This window comes from Pelodiscus sinensis, chromosome 2 (assembly GCF_052426305.1).
Source record: "Pelodiscus sinensis isolate ZL-2025 chromosome 2, ASM5242630v1, whole genome shotgun sequence".
Classification (NCBI taxonomy): Eukaryota; Metazoa; Chordata; order Testudines; family Trionychidae; genus Pelodiscus; species Pelodiscus sinensis.
Window position 1 is genome coordinate 200,952,139 of NC_143053.1, and position 18,222 is coordinate 200,970,360.

General features: G+C 43.9%; 1 protein-coding gene across 4 annotated transcripts in view; it reads right to left on the reverse strand.

Moving 5' to 3' along the window:
* Window positions 1-18,222, reverse strand: part of PALS2 (protein associated with LIN7 2, MAGUK p55 family member) — a 101,068-nt gene that overhangs the window by 43,234 nt on the left and 39,612 nt on the right. For 2 of the 4 annotated variants that reach the window (XM_075922193.2, XM_075922189.2), the window contains exons 2-5: window positions 13,888-14,006; window positions 9,011-9,163; window positions 3,302-3,454; window positions 2,469-2,696 (exon numbers count right to left, since the gene is read on the reverse strand). In XM_075922193.2, the coding sequence (XP_075778308.1) occupies window positions 2,469-2,696; window positions 3,302-3,454; window positions 9,011-9,163; window positions 13,888-14,004 (651 nt within the window). In that variant the 5' untranslated portion in view covers window positions 14,005-14,006. Of the gene's footprint in view, window positions 1-2,468; window positions 2,697-3,301; window positions 3,455-9,010; window positions 9,164-9,448; window positions 9,505-13,887; window positions 14,010-18,222 lie in introns of those variants that run through there. The other 2 variants (XM_075922190.2, XM_075922192.2) reach the window with 2 other exon arrangements.

The window sequence follows — 18,222 nt, forward strand, 5'->3', positions numbered from 1 at the left end:
AACAATGATCCTTATCTCAGAGCTACAAGTGATCTTCTAGAAATCCTGAATCCAAGCCATTAAGTGCCTCAAAGGTAAGGATTAAGACTTTGAATTTGACTCGCTCTATATGAGAAGACACTGTAGAGGGTTGATCACAGGTCTGAATTGCTCATTGTAACTTGTGTGGCTGAGGAGAGACACGGTCACATCTTGTAGTAGTTAATATTTCCTAACAACTGTTTGCAGCAACAAAATATGCCTGGAGATGAAGCTAACAGAGTTAAATGACAGAAGGGATCCATTGTGATCATTTACTCTAGCTTCTTGTATGACATAGAATTTACCCAAAATCATTCCTAGCACAGCTCGTTCAGAAAAAAGAAAATCCAACTTTAATTTATAAATCGTCACTGACAGAGTTCCCCACCCACCTTGGTTAAAATGTACACCTTATTCCCAGGCTGAATTTGTCTAGCTTCAGATTCCAGCCATTGGATCATCTAAACAGGTGATAAAGGCAACATTTAACTGAGGATCAGGTCATTCATCATCAGGTGAAGACTTAGGCTTTGTCTACACCAGTAGATGTATAGGGCTGAAACTACAGCACTGCTCGCAGAGTGCACCAATAAAATCTCTGTTGCATGTCTGCATTGTCAGCTGCCAGCACGGTAGCATGACCACACTTGTAGCAAGACACTTATCTTGCCACCCATAGTACCGATGTACCTAGTGTGACAAAGCTCCTATGAAAACTTGGTGGGTCCTGTGCTTCCTAGTGGATCTGCTTGCCTCAAAGGCTCACAGCAGCCCACAATTTTAGACACCATGCCTAGGGCTTTAGTTTGCTATGTGTTGAGTTCTTATCAGCCAGCATATGGTAAGAACAGAGAATAAACTCCATAGTCTTTTCCCTGAGTGGAAATTGGTAGGTGGGTGTTCGGGGGAACCCAGGCCCACAATCTACTCCGGGTTTCACGCCAGGGTCCTGTAACAGTAGTTGCCTGTGAGAGTCCCTGACACCTGCTATAAGACACCTCCAAAACCGGAGCTACTTCCCCACACCCTCCTCCTCTCCAGTTCATTGTCCTAGTGTTCAAATTGTTGCCTCCTTTCCTCCTGCTCTCAGCAGCACTTTCTTCCGTCCTCTCAGCTACACGTACGCACCCTAACTGCATTCAAAGCTTCTTTTATAGCCAGTCAGAACTGGTTTCCTTAATCATTCCTTAATATAAACATTTTGGTCTTTAGTAAAGGAACAACATATAAAAGCAAGCATATTCTTTGTATGTTATGTTGCTCAATCAAAATTAATCTATATCTCAGTTGTACACTTATGCTTTGTCTGGTTAAAATCCAATTATATGAACCTTCCTTTATTTGTCTATCTTTTTAATATAGAAAGCAAGCTACCTACATTAAGAAGCAGTAAGAGGCATTTTAAGACATCAATTACCATGATATCCTATGGGCCGGGTATTTCATTCTCCAGTTTATTTGCAGTATCTGTGTTTACTACCAACTGTTCCAAGTTAAGAGAAAAACACAACCATACCTCATTCTTACGAGACAATAGTAACAATCCAAAAACAAAAAAACCCACAGCAAAAAATTACAAATATAGTCCAAAAATTATCAGTCTTCAAAATATTCATTTTTTCAAAATTCCAACCAGCTATATAGCAATATTACATTACATGATATATCCTGTGCCTAACAATAAAGGGACAACTTGAAATCTGTTTTAAAGAGAGAATTAAAGATACTACAGTAAAACTCCGGCATACAATGGTCCAGCACTCCTGATGGTCCGACACCATCTGGAAGCCAGAACTGCTCTGGGCAGCCGGACAATTGGAGCTGCTCTGCCCCCAGCTTCCCCGATTCAGCCGCTGCTGAAACTGACCAGCATCTGACTCTGGGAAGCCCAGGGCAGAGCACCCCAGCTGCTCTGCCCCAGGTTTCCTGGAGTCAGCCGCTGGTCAGTTTCAGCAGCAGCTGACTTGGGAATTCCTGGGGCAGAGCAGCTGGGGTGCTGCCGGGTTGGTCCCGCAGCGCCGAGGGGCGTATCCCCCTACTCCACTCCAGACCCCTCATAGCCCCCCCTTCCAATAGTCCGGCATATTTGATAATTCGGCACCCCCTGGGTCCTTAAAGGTGCTGGATTATCGGACGTTTACTGTATATTTTCTCTTCAGTCCCCCCACTAATTTTTATGGTTTTAGTTACATATTCTTTCCTCTTTTAAAAGATTATTTTTCTCCCTCTTGTCTACTGTATGGGAAAGAATCAAAAGGGAAACTGTCTAGCTATGCAGGTGAAGAGTTAAAGTGACCTTACACAAGAGTGCTGTCAACTGCATACAAAAACACAATAGAGAAGTCTTGTCTCCATTCCTTTCGTTATAATAATTTCATGTGTTATAAACAACATCACTAAATAAAATACTGTTTTGGCAAAAGCAATGAAAATATCATACTACTGACCTGTTGGGGAATAATAGTGTCTCTATAGCTAGGAAGAATTTTCAGAGTAACACTGCCACTAATGTTTTTCAGTAGTTCTTGCAGTTCTTTTGGATTGTTTCCAACTTCATGGCCATTCACTTCTTTAATGATGTCACCCACATGCAGCAGACCCTGTCGATCTATCATTCCACCATGCAAGATTCGTGCTATTACCAGGTCATTATTCTCAACCCTAAATGTAACACCCTAAAAGGAAACATTGAATAACAATTACGTAGTTTAATATCATTGTTTGAGTTTGACCTTAAATTTTATTTTAACATTTACCAAACAATTATTACAGGACCTTATTGAGCTATCCTAGTTATTTCTTATCCAAAATGCTGACTTTTTAATAGTGACCACTGCACAAACTGTTAACATACTGACATTATTGCACTGTATTATACAATAAATATGGATGTATATGTACTTCAGGCAGGAAATTGGTACGCAAGCATACACCAGTCAGATATTTGCTCTGACTTAACTAAGTTCTGTCATTCTTTATTAGGATCAAATACAAAAAAGTTTCTTCATATTACTTAGGCTAGCATATCATCCTACCTAATAACAAGGTCATCATTTATCCTTGAAGAGAAGAGTGTAGGAGAATCACGTATCTTCATATTTTAGTTTTCATTATTGCATCTCTTGTCAAACGGATATTGAAAAGTTTTAGTGCACATTACAATTACTCAATATAAAAAATAAACACCAGAATGAGTACAGAGAAGTGCAGAATTCTAAACATCTCAAATATCTCTTATTGTTTAGGTCAAAGAGAGACACAGCTATTCACATGTACTTACCAGTGGCTCCCCTGCTCTTTTGTGAATACCAAGAATACGAATGGCATCTACTGGTACTATCTGGTTGTTTCCTGAAGAATTATTCAATTCTGGGCTAGAAGGAGGGGAATCGTAACACTTTGATGCCACAATATCATGGGCTTCCAAAAGTGACTGTAAATGAAGAGTTAATGAAGCATGTTTACTATTATTATCCATGAAAGGCATTGGTTACTAAATAATTCAGCACCTTAAGGTTTTAAACTCATTTAAATCCAGATTTTGCAGCCCTTATTTCATTTTGAACACTAATACTCATGTGTCCCAAAGAATTCTATGTATGTATTTATATCGCCTCATCATTATACTATTTGAACAAACGTGGGACTACTCACATAAGTACTATTTACTCTAAAAAGTTGTTGGAGACAGAGTAAACATGGGTTGAATAGGACCAGGTGTACTCTCACTCTTCTATAATATTCTTCTTTGACTAATAAGGAAGTATCTGAGCAGTCCCATTATATTCCAGAGGATCATGAACATCAGATGGAGGAAGTAAAACACGCCATCCCCCACTAAAAGAGCTAAAACTACTTGTTATGGGGGAGGGAGGGAATTTCTTACATTAAATACATGATAAATATAAATTTAAAACTTAAAATTCTGAATAAGACTTTCTAGTGATTTTTCAGGTGGTGTGTGGTTCCTGCTTACAAGAACCTCAAGAAAGAATTATAGTTCCATCAGCAATTTGGGATATATGTAAACTGAGTTGACTCCACTTCTTGAAAACAAGTGATCAAAACTTTGAACTAAAGGTGTTCCCAGTCTACATACACGAACACAAAAAAATGGAAATCTTCTGGTGAATACCTTAGGAAGATAATTTGCAGTTTTAAGATATCTTTTAATTAAATAGGTAAATCCAACGTTTATGAAAAACCAACATAAATTTAGGTTTGCTGGATAAAGCAAAAGCCCAGACTCTATGGGACAGATTATGGTGACCTCAGGCCTAAGTGGAAAATGTGGAATCAAGAAGGGTACTCCAACCCAAATTCCATACAACTTGGCAATAATCCTCCCTCATGAGATGGAAATACCAGGCCCTTTCATTAAGGGAGCTAAGAGGAGTCTCATTGGTAGAGGAAATAAGGGCTCTCTGCAAGCTAATGAAGTGAGATGTCCCTTAATCCAACCTCATTTTAAAGGGGGTCACGGCAGTTAATTTAATAAAAGGATATTGGAGCACATCACAGGCAACAAATTCAGAAGCTGAATAGAAAAAAGCTGAGTACAAGATACTAGGATGGTGGCTCTGGTACAGCCATGCACACAGCAAGTAGACATAGGATAGGACCGATGGCTGCACTACTCAAATGCTTCGGTGTCCAGAGAGTTTACAACATCATGGACAAAAAGCAGAGACCTTCAAGCAACCTCATATGTGAAGCTTCAAGAGCTTGCATGCCAGAAACAGACATAACAGAGAAAAAGGAACCTCAGGTCCAGCAAAAATTTGCTTTAATTCCTGCCATCACTTTTCTTGTGACTGAACCTGGTAGTTACAGAACTAAGAACTGTTCTTTTGTAGAGGCAGTCTTCTGAGGGACAGACCCTAGTCTTCTGCTCAAAATTTAAGTGGGCTTTGTGTGTAGGAAGTATTTTAATATACAGAGCAGAGTTAAGGTTATTTTTACAAGACCACTATTCCTAGGAACCCTAGTCACGGGCTAGAACCTTATTGTGCTAAGGTCTATACACACACATACACAGGACTTGACAAACCCCGGCGAGAGCTACTCGCCAGCCCCGCACTGCGCATGCGCCAGACAGGCACCACACATGAGCAAAGTGCCGGTGAATGGGGCGCACGGAGCGACCGGCTGAAATCTACTCGCCCCAGTGAGTAGATTCCAGTGGTTTGTCGAGCCCTGCTCAGACAAATGAAATTCCATCGATTACTCGTTAGTTAACTTCCGTACTGAAGAGTGGTGATGTTGTGTAGGTTTTTCCCCACTTTGTTTTTGTTTTGTAAAAGGGTAATTTTTGAATCTTAGTAATGAAACAAATTTGTTGGTTTCTTGGTCTCTAGATGATTATGAATCTTGACACAGCAAACATAGACCACTCTCAGGATATCTTCAGTATTTCTCATTTGGTGATAAGCCCAAAAGCAAGTAACTCCATAAAGATTGATCTGACATAACTGATAAAACATTCCTACACAACTCCCCCCATTCTCAAAATGGACTAAAAGGAAACTCTTGCATCAACTGGTGAGCTTCCAAGCACAGTACAGGGAGTTGCAGCGAGGATGCCCTGGGCATAGAAATGGTCAAAGTCATTGTGCACGTCACTGAATCAGCTACATCCAAAGCCACCTGGAAGGGTGCCTTCGCTGCCAATGAGCCTTCCTTCAGGATACCCCACTACTCCTTACTTGAGCTCTAGGGGAGCAATCCCTCAGATTTACCCATAGCCTGCCACATATTGTAGTCATATTGGCGAAAGAGAGCTTGATGGCTGGTCACCCTGATTTACAGTTTGGAGGATGAATAAACTTTCTACACAAATAAATCCAGTCTCTTCCCTTTACAGGAGATGGGAGATCTTCCACTTCCAAGTTTCTTAGCCTCCTTGGATGGAGTTAGGGAGGAAGAGGGAGTTAGGGAGGGAGAGGGAGTTAGGGTGCTCTGCATTGATGCTGCAGTGCTTGGGTCCAAGTCTGATCTTTCCTCCAGTGCTGGAGTTAGCGCAGACTCCATTAGAAGTGCCCGGAGAGGAATTTCTACAGATTACAAATACAACATCTATAATTTGTCCTTCTCTCAGTGTAGACAGCCAGTATGAAGAGTGTTGATGGGCATAGGACACTTAGAGCAGTTGCATAGCCTGGACACCAGGGTATGCCTTGCCCCAAAGCAAAGCCCTGTTTGGGACCTTGTGATGGGGTGTTCCCTTCCCACAATGACCAGGAGGGGGTTAAACTAGCCCTGAGGGCTTAGAAGGCTCCACCTCCTGAGCCTTAGTGGGCATGCCTGAGCTGCTCTGCTATAAAAGAGCAGTTTAGCTCAGTTGGGGCTGGAGGAAGAGGACATGCCTTGCCAGATCCAGACAAACCACAGAGACTGCCCAGATACCGAGGCACTACCATGCAGGCTCGAGGCGAGGCCTATCTAGAGTAGGGATGTAAGTGACTAGTCAGCTCAACTAGTCACTTCTCCTCCCTTGCTGCCTCTATCAGACAGAGGCAGCAGGGGGAAGGGGAGGGAGAGAGAGCGAGTGAGCGAGCGAGCGCGAGCACAGGAGCTGGTGGTTTACCAATTTCGCCCGGCACCATCTCTGCAGGGAAGAGGGGAGGGAGAGGCACAGCAGGAAATGGCACAAGTGGGGATTGCTTCAATTCCTGTTTGTGTTGGTTCCCACTGCCAGCGCTTCTGCTTTTGAAATGTACAAGAGCCCTGTGGGACTCTTGTACATTTCCAAAGCAGAAGTGCCACAGGGCGAGCAGGGACTCAATTAGTCCCCACTCACCCCATGCTCTACACAGCCCCCTTGCAGCCTCTATAATTAGTAAAGTAGCCCCCCCCATCTCATATTATTGTCCACCCCTAGGCTAAAGAAAGCCACTTACAGGGCCCTGGGCTGGGATCCAATGGAATGGGGGGGCCTGGACCCCTCTGCCAGGGGTGGGTTTACATCCCCTATCTCCTGTCCCTTGAAGTGAGATGGCATCATCACCTCATGAGTGGGAGTGAGTTAACAACTCAGACTACTGAACTGGACTGCCCTGCAACCTGAAACAAGTTACAGACTGTGTCCAGTGGGTCCCCTGCCCCAGAAGTGTCCATATTTATGGGAAATGGTACTGGACAAGTTATAGACTATAGACACTGAATCACATTACCTCAATGAAGAGGGGCAAGTTGTTGATTGTGACTGCTGAATTGTGTTGCTCTGCAAACAGGGGCAAGGTATAGACCAGGAATGGACAATAATTTAAATGGGAAGGCCACTTCACTAATTTTTTTTTAAATGGCCCCAGTCCACCTCAGGAGGGGCGGAGCCAGGACATTTCTATGCTCCCCCTCCCACAGACCCTAATTGGACTAGAGACAGGGGAAACACATGAAGTCTTTGCCCTCTTCCCTGCCTGGAGAGAACTGACAGTTCTTCTGAACAACTGGCAGTTCCTCTAGACACCTGCCCCTTTGCAGGGCAGGCGGAAACTTTACAAGCTGCTCCCAACCCCAGGTCAATCAAGGCCTGGAGGAAGGAGGAGCTCAAAGTTTTTCACTCCCTTCCCCCACCCTGCAAGAGGCATGCAGTGCTTGCAGGGCTGGTGAAGGGAGTGAGAGACTTTGTGCATTCCTCCTGCCCCCCAGGCTCTACTGGCCTGGAGGGCGGGAGAGTGGCAGGGCATCCGTGGACCAGATCTATCTGCTTGGCAGGCCAGATCCAGCCCACAGAGGTCCCTATGCCCACCCCTGATATAGACTCTGACCATTGGGTCACATTGTCCCACAAGAAGGGGTAAGTTATAGACTGGGACTATTGAACTATACTGCCCTGCAAATAGGGGCAAGTTAGAGACTCTGAACACTGGGTCACCCTGCCCCAGAGACTAAGGGGGTGGGCTAGAGAGACCTTTGAGTCAAGTGAGACATGGTCTGGGGAACAAATGTGGGACACTCACACCCTGCCCAAAATGGGGTCTCCCCACCCCCACCCATGTCACAGACCACTATTAATTGTTAACTATACGAAAACTTCTAAGGGATAACTACAAACTACAACTTTTTACAGGAAAAAAGGCTGTTAGGCTGAATTATACTAACACCACAAGCACATGGCAGCAGGATGTTCTAGCACCATGACTGGCAGTGGGGACACAGCATGTAGTATCCATTATATTATGCACTGGAGGCACCTCTCCAGGGGGTCACCAGCACTGCTACCCTATGGATACCAATGGAGGGAAAAATTTCCAACATTGGTGCATGTGATGAGCACATGGACATAATGTAGAATGGCCATGAGCAACCACTGTAAGAAAATTTTTTATTTCCCCAGATCCTTAAGAAAAAAAAAACAAAAAACAACAAAAAAAACCCAAACATTTTTAACTGTTGTTCTCCAAGATACGTTGCTCATGTCCAGTCCACTTAAGTGTGCATATGCTGCATGTACAGTTGTTCAAAGTTTCCTTTAGTGCATGCCTAAAAAAAATCCTGTACTGCAAGACCAACACCGTGGCCAGATATTTTAACACATACCACAGAAAGAGTGTTTAGCTGACCATACAGAACTAAGTTTCGAGGTGAAAATGTCAAATCTGTATGTGATATACATCATCCCCGAGTATAGCAGCCTATTTGGACCAGGGGAATAAAAAAGGCAAGTCCTTGGCTAGAGAAAGATTTGAGAATGTATATATATTTTGATCAAAATGAATTAGTCAGCATATATAGCTAACCTGTCGTCCCTCCCCCCCCCCGGTTGTCTTTTTGTTTTAATCTTATCCTATATTTCTTTAAACTTTACTCTTGGTGAAAATGGGCCATGGTAGTGGTATTTCTTTCAAATTCTTCCTCATATGGCTGGGGGGGGGGGGGAGAGAGGGAGGGCTTAAACATTTTTCTGCTCATTCTAGCTAGATCAACATGCATATGTTGTATATCAAGTGGTAACAAATTTAAATAGGCAAGATGAAAAAAATAGTACCTGAAAATGAGGTTCCTTGAGTATGCCAACTAATTCTGCAATATTTTCATCTTTGTTTATTAAAGGACTGATATCTTCAAGAATTTCATTCACTAGTTCCAGGTTGTTATCACTGACAGCTTCAAGTTTAGAATCTTCCAGTCTCTCATGAGCCTGTGAGAGATTAAAAACAAGATTATATTGCTGATAGCCAATGAGTTACAACAGAACAGTACTTTTAATTCATTTAGCCATGTGATTCCTGATTTATCTTTCCATCAAGCAAGTTAAAAAGAGTATCAAAAGTGAATCTACTGTTTTGCCTTCACAGACTCATCTTAGAATTAGCATGCTTAATCATTTGGCTATAGAACCATTTTAAAGCAGCACTGGACTTATGCATGTATGTGTAAATGTGTGTCCCTCAAGCTCCATATTACAGAACGTCTAATAGCTCACCATCTCTGAACAGCCTCAGTTCTTCTCTGTTCCAGAGCCCAGCATTAGTCACGCTTCTAGAGATAGAGAAGAAGAGGGAGGTATGCCATATTAAAGATTTTGCCAGGCCAAGGAGAATGCTGAGGGGTTCCGCTCCAGGGGGCATATGTGTTTGTGAGCTCCCCATAATTCTCGGCTGCTATGGGAGCAGTGTGGAAGAGCCACAGGGTTAAGCGAGTTGCTGCGCTGCCGTTCTCTCAGCTGGGGGGAGGGGCAGCGGCAGCATTCAGAGCCATAGCACATTCCTCTTCCCTGATTAGGGACATCCAGAATATGGAGGTTCAAGTGCACTGATCTTATCATTAGCAACATTTTGCAACCACAATTTGCACTTAAAAAAACCCCACGCAAAAATGTACTCATTTCCTCCTTTTGTAAAAATGCATATGTAGTTATACTGGTCCAACTATTCTATTCTCCATAAGAGAATGGCTTCATTGAAATAAAGTACATGTATACAAATATAATTGCATCCAATCATGCCTTCACTGGAAAGCTGCAACACTAGCTATGCAATTGGGGATTTTATGGTTACTGGGGGCTGTACCCTTTGCTTGCTATGCTTGCCTACCCCCTTCCCTCTTGCTGCTTTAATTTTGCTGAGTGAGCCTGTTGACATTGATGATGTCATCTGCCAGGAAGAGAGAGAGAGAAAACAGCTTTCCAGTGAAGACATGCCCATAGTCAAGAGTGTAAAAGTTTCCATGATGGGCTCTTTTGCATTTGCAACTTGGTCATGAAAAAATTGCCCTTGGGCAATCAAAGATAAACGCTGCATAGTGTGCTCTGGTGTACCTCCACAGAACACTAGCATGCTGCACAGTAACTGTCCATAAGGACCTTAATACTGTGCCCTAAAAATCCTCCAGTGTGCTTTGATTTATTCCCACTTCAAAGTAGAGTACATCAAAGTGCACTTTTAGTACACAGTAACAGGATCTTCTCAGAGTTACTGTGTGGCATACTAGCACTGTAGATTTGTCTCTTCTTCTAGACAAGCTCTTACACTGTGATTTGCCATACAACACAAGCTCTTTCCAAAGAAGGAAAAGATGCTTGTTTCTAAAACATCACTTCCAGGGTGATAAACTTAACAAAAAATGAGGCATACAATTCACATTTGAAAGTCAACCACCGTGCCTGTGCTGATCCCAGGAAGCCCCAGGCAGAGCAGCTCTGCCCCAGGCTTCCTGGAATCAGCCGCTGATCTGTTTCAGCAGCGGCTGAATTGGGGACCCCTGGGGCAGAGCAGCTGGGGTCCTGCCGGGTTGGTCCCGCAGCGCTATCCTTTGGCATTGCAAGACCAACCCGGCAGCACTCCAGCTGCTCTGCCCCAGGCGTCCCCAAGAGCAGCTGGGGTGCTGCCAGGTTGGTCCCGCAGCCCCGAGGGGCAGCGCTATGGGACCAACTGGGCAGTACCCCAGCTGCTCTGTCCCAGGCGTCCCCAAGAGCAGCTGGGGTGCTGCTGGGTTGGTGCCGCCCTTCGGCGCTGTGGGACCAACCCGGCAGCACCCCTGCTGCTCTATTGCAGGCATCCCCGATTCAGCTGCTGCTGGAACTTACCAGCAGCAGCTGAATCAGGGACGCCTGGGGGAGAGCCGGACTATCGTAAGGGGGGGCTATGAGGGGTCTGGGGTGGCATCCCCTCCCACCCCACTCCAGACCCTTCATAGCCCCCCCCTTCTGATAGTCCAGCATATCTGATAATCCGGCACCCCCTGGGTCCTAAAGGTGCCGGATTATCGGAAGTTTACTGTATATTAGTCAGTCTCTACAGTGCTACAGGACTACTCGTAGTGATTCATGTTGAGTTGGTCTGTCACATAGTGCTCAATTCCTTGTTTTCATCTGCTTATTTGCATTAAGAGATAGCTAAAGATACATGAACTACCTTTCCACCTAAGCAACTGCTAGAGCTGCCACAGGTATGGAGGTGGGAAGTGTGAATGGGTGGGGATGTTCTCCATGCAATGACAATTAGGAAAAGATGGTGGTTCATGAGGCCACCTCTGCCACAATGTAGTTTAAATCATGAGTGAGAAAATTCTTCAATTGTCCATTTTACATTGTAAAGTAGCATTAATATTCATTATAAAACGTACTCTATGGTATATATGATACAAATAAGGATAGCCCAGAGAAGCTTACAATCAAAGCATGGAGTCTTTGATCCGCATGGAGCTACACTGACTTCAGACGTGTGGACTACACACTGTACATTTGGCTAAACAAACAGGATGAGAGTAGAGTAGTGCTATATTAAAAAACAACAACCAAAAAAACCTAAAAATCTTGAATTTTAAGTATTTTGAAATGGTTTCCATAACTAATTTTACCATATTTTCAATACCTAAAGTTCCTAAAACACAGACATTTGCCTAATCAACTCCTACCCTCAATCAACCCATGACTGCAGCCTCCATCGTCCACTTATTAAATTTTCATGAGTTCCAAAGCTAGACAGAACCATTGTGATCATTTAGTCTGGTTCACTGTATAACAGAGGTCATAACATTTCCTCAAAATAATTCCTAGATAATCTTTTAGAAAAACATCCAATCTTGATTTAAAGCTGGCCAGTGATGGAGATCTATCAACCACCCTTGGTAAGTTGTTCAAATTTTTATTGTCCATTAAAAATGTATGCCTTCTTTTCAGTCTGAATCAGTTTAGCTTCAAATTCCAGCCACTGGATTGTGTAACATCTTTCTTTGCTAGCTGATTAAATATTTGGAAAAAACTTAAAAAAACAATGAACAGTCTAGCAGCACCTTAAAAGATTACAAAACATGTAGATGGTGGTATGAGCTTTCGTGGGTACAACCCACTTCTTCAGATGAATGAAGTATTAAAAGTCCAGTTCCAAAATAAATAGGAGATTGGAAGGGGGGGGGGGGAAGAGGAGAAAAGTGAAATAGACTGTTCATATTACAAGAAGCTGATTAAGAACAATTTGCACCTTCTCTATCAACCAAACAATGGGTACTTAAGTCATTAGGATGTGGTAGGTAGTGTGCTAGCCAGGTGATGTCTTTATTCATACCTTTGTGATGGCTCCCTAACTTGTAAATGAAGTTAAGTTCCAATGCTTCCCTGTATATTTGGCTTGTGGAATTGGTCTGAAACAACATGGTGACTTAGAGATCCATTAATGAGTGCCCAGGCAGGTTAAAGTGTTCGCCAACAGGTTTTTGTATGTTGCCTTTTCAGATATCAGATTTGTGTCCATTAATTCTTTCCTGTAGAGACTGTCCAATCTGGCCAATATACATGGCAGAGAAGCATTGCTGGCATAGATCACATTAGTGGATGTGCAGTTGCATGAGCCCCCTTATGTAGTGGCTGATGTGGTTGGGTCCAGTGCTGAAATTGCTTGTGTTGATGTGTGGACAAAGTTGGCATCAAGGCTGATTGCAGGGGTGGGGCCATCACAAAGATATGAATAAAAGGTGTTACCTGGCTAGCACACTACCTTCGACATCTTGATGACTTAGGATACACTTAAAAGGCAAAAGCACTGTGGGAAGCAGAGTCTGGCCCTGGGCTCCATGCGGCACTGCCACTTTGAAGCATCTCCTCCCCCCACTCTTTCTGCCTGTGATAGAGGCAGCAAGTGTGAGGGGAGTAACTAGTCAACTAGCATGCTTAGTATCCGATAAGTATTTGTTGTTCACATCCCTAGGCTGCGTCTAGATTGGCATGATTTTCCGGAAATGCTTTTAACGGAAAAGTTTTCTGTTAAAAGCATTTTCGGAACAGAGCGTCTAGATTGGCATGGATGCTTTTCTGCAAAAGCACTTTTCCACAAAAAAGCCCCGATCGCCATTTTCGCTATCAGGGCTTTTTTGCGCAAAACAAATCTGAGCTGTCTACACTGGCCCTTTTGTGCAAAAGCTTTGCGCAAAAGAGACTTCTGACTGAACGGGAGCATAATAGTATTTCCGCAAGAAGCACTGATTTCTTACAGTAGGAAGTCAGTGCTTTTGCAGAAATTCAAGCGGCCAGTGTAGACAGGTGGCAAGTTTTTCTGGAAAAGCGTCTGATTTTCCGGAAAAATTGGCCAGTCTAGTGACAGCCCTAGTGTGTTCAATGCCCAGCAGAGTAGATCCTGGTTTGTAACAGGAGCTCCTAGACTCTTTGATAATACAAATAATGAACTTATTTTCATCTTCCAACCTCTTTCTCAGTGCTAGAAATGAAACGGAGTTTGATAAATGATGAAGAAAGGATCACAGCATTGGGGTCCAGGACTAAATCTGTTTTCATAATTTCCTCACCACTGTTAGAGATGCACTGAATAAAAGCTAACAATTTTCTGCTATCAGTTTTTGGATTGACAATTCCAAATGAAAATATCCAAAGTGTCAAATTTAATTAAAACTATCAGTAAATCTGAATACCTTAGCAAGTGATCTTACAATAGGATTCTCCATAATTCCTTTGAGGAAAATAAGGTCTATTTCTTCAGCTCCTGTTGATGTGGGCAGATCAGTAAGGTTATCCAAAACTTGCTGCATAGCTGCTGATAAAAAGATAAAGTAATGACAACACCACTATGGACAAGCCTTTAAAAACTTAAATTCAATTAAAACCCAATATTTATAAGACATCCCAGATGTTTAGAAACTACTGATGTAGGGATTGCTCCAGTGAGATTAGATACTTAATATTGCACACTGAAGTGGTGTGAGCAGCCAACTTTCCATTTACAAAAAAGCTGTTTGGACAAAATTTGCATGTTTTTGCGATCCAACTAATTTTACTAATGCAATTACTTTGAAGCCAGATGTAGTGCATTTTTCCCCACTATTCGCTAGGGTTTAAAATGTATCAGAAAATAAATAAATGAGCATATGCTATGCATTACATCCTTGGACACAAGTCGGCACATATTAAATTTGTATTAATGACTGCTTTACTTATGTTTCTCTTTTCTTTGCACATTCAAGAAGTGTTTTCAGCCCTCACATGGACATGTCCATAAATACTGCAGGTCCAAACACATACGGTAAACCTGTAACCTGTGTACCAGTTGAACAATTTTAACATTTGGGTTTGCAAATGGGTTTGCATGCGCACAAACAAATTAAAATAATTGTTAATCTATTGTACTGCAATGGTCTACAGGCTGTTTAAAAAAAAAAAAAGTCAGAAAGCTACACACATACCCTTTCTTCCCACACAGGAATATATTCAAAATCTGCATTTCTTCTTCATGGCTTTCCACAATAGCTTTCATTATGTAACAACAACTTTACAGAATGGATGATATGTAAAACAACTACATTCTGATATCTCCCCTTCCTAGAAAAAACCATTTCATGAAAATATTTACTGGCCACTTCATTAAATAGAACTTTTAAACACAATTAAATTCTATCCTGAAGTACAGTAGTTAGTGTCAATCTACAGCTTTGTGAACCATTTTTAATATTTAAAACGTCTACTCTAATCATATTTTTCAATAAACACCCCCCCCCCTTTTACTTTAAGAAAGTGAATTCTCCTTAAAAGCATGAGTAGGAGGGAAATGACAGTTGCATTATGCTTTCATAGATTCTGACAGCAATATATTATTTCCAATCTTTAGCTGATAAGACAAAAGCTGGCGGCAATCACATTGTAAGGTTCATGATGTATACTGTTTAAGCCAGTGAAACAAAACTGAGTAAAAGTGACCAAATCAAACTGTACACAGCTATCGTTCTGTCATAGAGGTCACAGAATCTGTGGCTTCCAGAGACCTCTATGACATTTTCAGCCCCAGGTCTGGACTGCTGCCAGCAGGCAGTCCCACAGCTCTCAGCCACAGCTAAATAAAGCCCCCAAGTAGCTCTTAGTGGCTGGGCAGCAATGGATTCCCAGAACTTGGATGACTAAGCTCCCTGATATTGTCCAGCCATAGCAGGCAGCCCTTTTCCACCCTTTTTGCAGCCCAGCTGTGGTGAGGGACTCACAGCGAACACCACCTGTGGTGAGCAGTAGGACCCCACCCTCCCACAACTAGGGACGTGAATGACTAATCGACAGGCTAGTCAACTAGTCACTTCCCCTGCCCTTGCTGCCTTTATCAGAAAGAGGCAGCAAGGGAGCAGGACGAAGAGGGGGTACTTTAAAGCGGCAGTGCCGCATAGGGTCTAGCCCTAGGCTCTATGCTCCACACGGTGCTGCCACTTCAGAACACCATGTGCAGCCCAGGGCCGCATGGAGCTTGGGATCAGCCAAGAACTCCCTGCTGACACTAGGCTCCATGCTGTGTTGCCGCTTTGAAATGTCATGGAGAGCCTAGCAGACTCCTCGCAGCATTTCAAAGCAGCAGTGTGGTGTGGAGCCCAGGATCAGCTAGGGACTCCCCTGCTGACTCCAGGTTCTGTGCGGCACTGCTACTTTGAAATGCCACTGGTGGGGCTCCCCACGGCATTTCAAAGTGGGAGCACCACACAGAGCCTGGGGTCAGCGAGGGAGTCCCCCACTGACCCAAGGCTCCATGCGGCACTTTTGCCTTTGAAGTGTAGCAATAGTCCTAGGGCTGTTGCTACACTTCAAAGGCAGAGACGCCCTATCGACTAGTCGAATAGTCGATGCAAAATGCATCCACTATTTGATTAGTCAATTACTCAATATTTAACATCCCTACTGACAACAGCGCAATCACAGGGGCCAGCCATTGATGGTTGTATTTAGCTGGAAGGGTACTGTTGAGCAGACTTCTGTGGGTTTAGCGAGTAGAGGAAGACGCAGCCACACTGGAGCAGCCAGTTACCCAGTAAGCATCACCTGGGTAAGGGTGATGCTTACTAGGTAACTGATTAACCATTTACACATCCTTAAGAAGATCAAGTATGGGGGCTCCTAAGTCAAGGCACGCAATTTGGAGACTCTCATAACCAAAGTAATCACCACTTTCAAGGATAGCGGAAGAATGGAGCATGTAAGCCATGGGCTTGAAGAGTGGTCTGTAAGCCTTGAGGACCAGATTAAGGTCCCACTGAGGGAAAAAGACAAGATCCCTTGGGAATCTGGCCATCATGTGAAAATACCAACTTGCCTTACGCTGATGAGTGAAAAGCCAAGATTGCTGCTAGGTGCCAAGCCTTCCTCTTTCAAGTGGAGAAGATAATATAGGCTGCTCTGGATAGGAGCCTCTTTAGGTACAAGACCTCTTTGCTCAGCCCACACCAAAACACAAGCAATGTAGCCAGACAAACCCCATCTTGTTTTTCCACGAACCCCATCTTGTTTCCCCCCCCTCCTGAGAGCAAGAGAAAGGCAGTCAGCCTTTGATGCCCTGGGAACGCAGGTGTGGTGCCTGTCCCTGACTCTACCATAAACAGAAACCAGACAGTAAATGGGCTAGCTGACGACTGGGAGGCCTCCCGTCGCCGTGATGGCTAGTATCAGTAATTGACACGCCTGCACTGTCTCAGGAGAGGAATCTTCGCCCATCACATACCAGAGGTGCCCATTGTCTGCATCTTCCCAGGTGTGAATTATGCTTTGCACCCTTCGTGGGAAACTTGGCATTCAAAGCCATTTTTCCTAATTGGCCACTTGAGACCAGGAAGAAGCCCATGTGACCCAAGGGGTATAAAGAGGGTTTAGTTGCCCACCCCATTTGAGCTCCAATCACCTACACCTGCTGGCAGGTATTGATTGTCTCCCGAGGTCCGTGGGACGACCAACCTCGCCCTACTTCTTCCCGAGGGATTGAGAGAGACGCTGGCCACGCCAAGTCTGGAATGCAGGGGTGACAATTGTACCTACAATGTGTTTTCTTTATGTGTACACTCTAATTGTCTCTGTTATAAGTTTAGTTACTGTATTATAGTTTAAGGCAAACTGCTTCATTTCTATTGTAAACTGCCTTTGGTAAGGTGATTTAGCTATAAACTTTGGAAATAAGTGGGATGCCCTCATTCACTTATAAATATATATACATTGAACCATTGAACCAAGTTTCTTTATTTCTTTTCTCTTTCTTTCTCCTATAAATAAGCCAGTGCGTGTCAAGCTTCTGACTTGAACCCGTGCTGCTGTACCCGAACCGAACACAAAAGAACTTCAGCCGGTCAAAAGGGACAGGTATAGGAAGAGCTTGGGCGTTTTGGATCGTGTCGCTTCCAGGGGACAGATCCATTGGGGCACCTCTCAGCCTCCCCAGGCTGCCCGCTGAGAAGGAATTTCTGTATCCTAGCAGCTAAAATCTGAGGTGTTATAAGCTCTCCCTATAAACTCATTGGGGCGCCCGTCAACCTCCTCCAGGTTGCCTGCTGCAAGGGACCCCGGTCTCAGCAGTTGAAGTCTCGGGTGTATAGCGCGCACACACACCGGGGCGTCTGAGAGCCTGTTGGCTGCCTCTGCGACAGGACCCCGGTCCTAGCAGTAAAGTCATAGACGTTAAACTATTTTCCGGGGCGCCCTCCAGCCTCCTAGGCTGCCCACTGCAACAAGAACTTTGCATCTCAGCAGTTGAAGACTTGGGTGTAACACACACACGCACACACTGCCCTGACCATTTCGGCTGACAAGCACATTTGGATATACATGTCTGCCTGGCTGACAGCTTACAGCTTCCCAACAGGACCTGCTGAACTGCATTCAAACAGGACTGTTCTCCATATTCAGCCACAGAACAGCCATGCTCTAAAGTGGAATGATGACAAGTCCGGGTGGAAAAGGTGCTCCTGAGAGTGCAGGTCCCAGCCGACCTGAAAGGCCACAAGGAGCACCCTGTG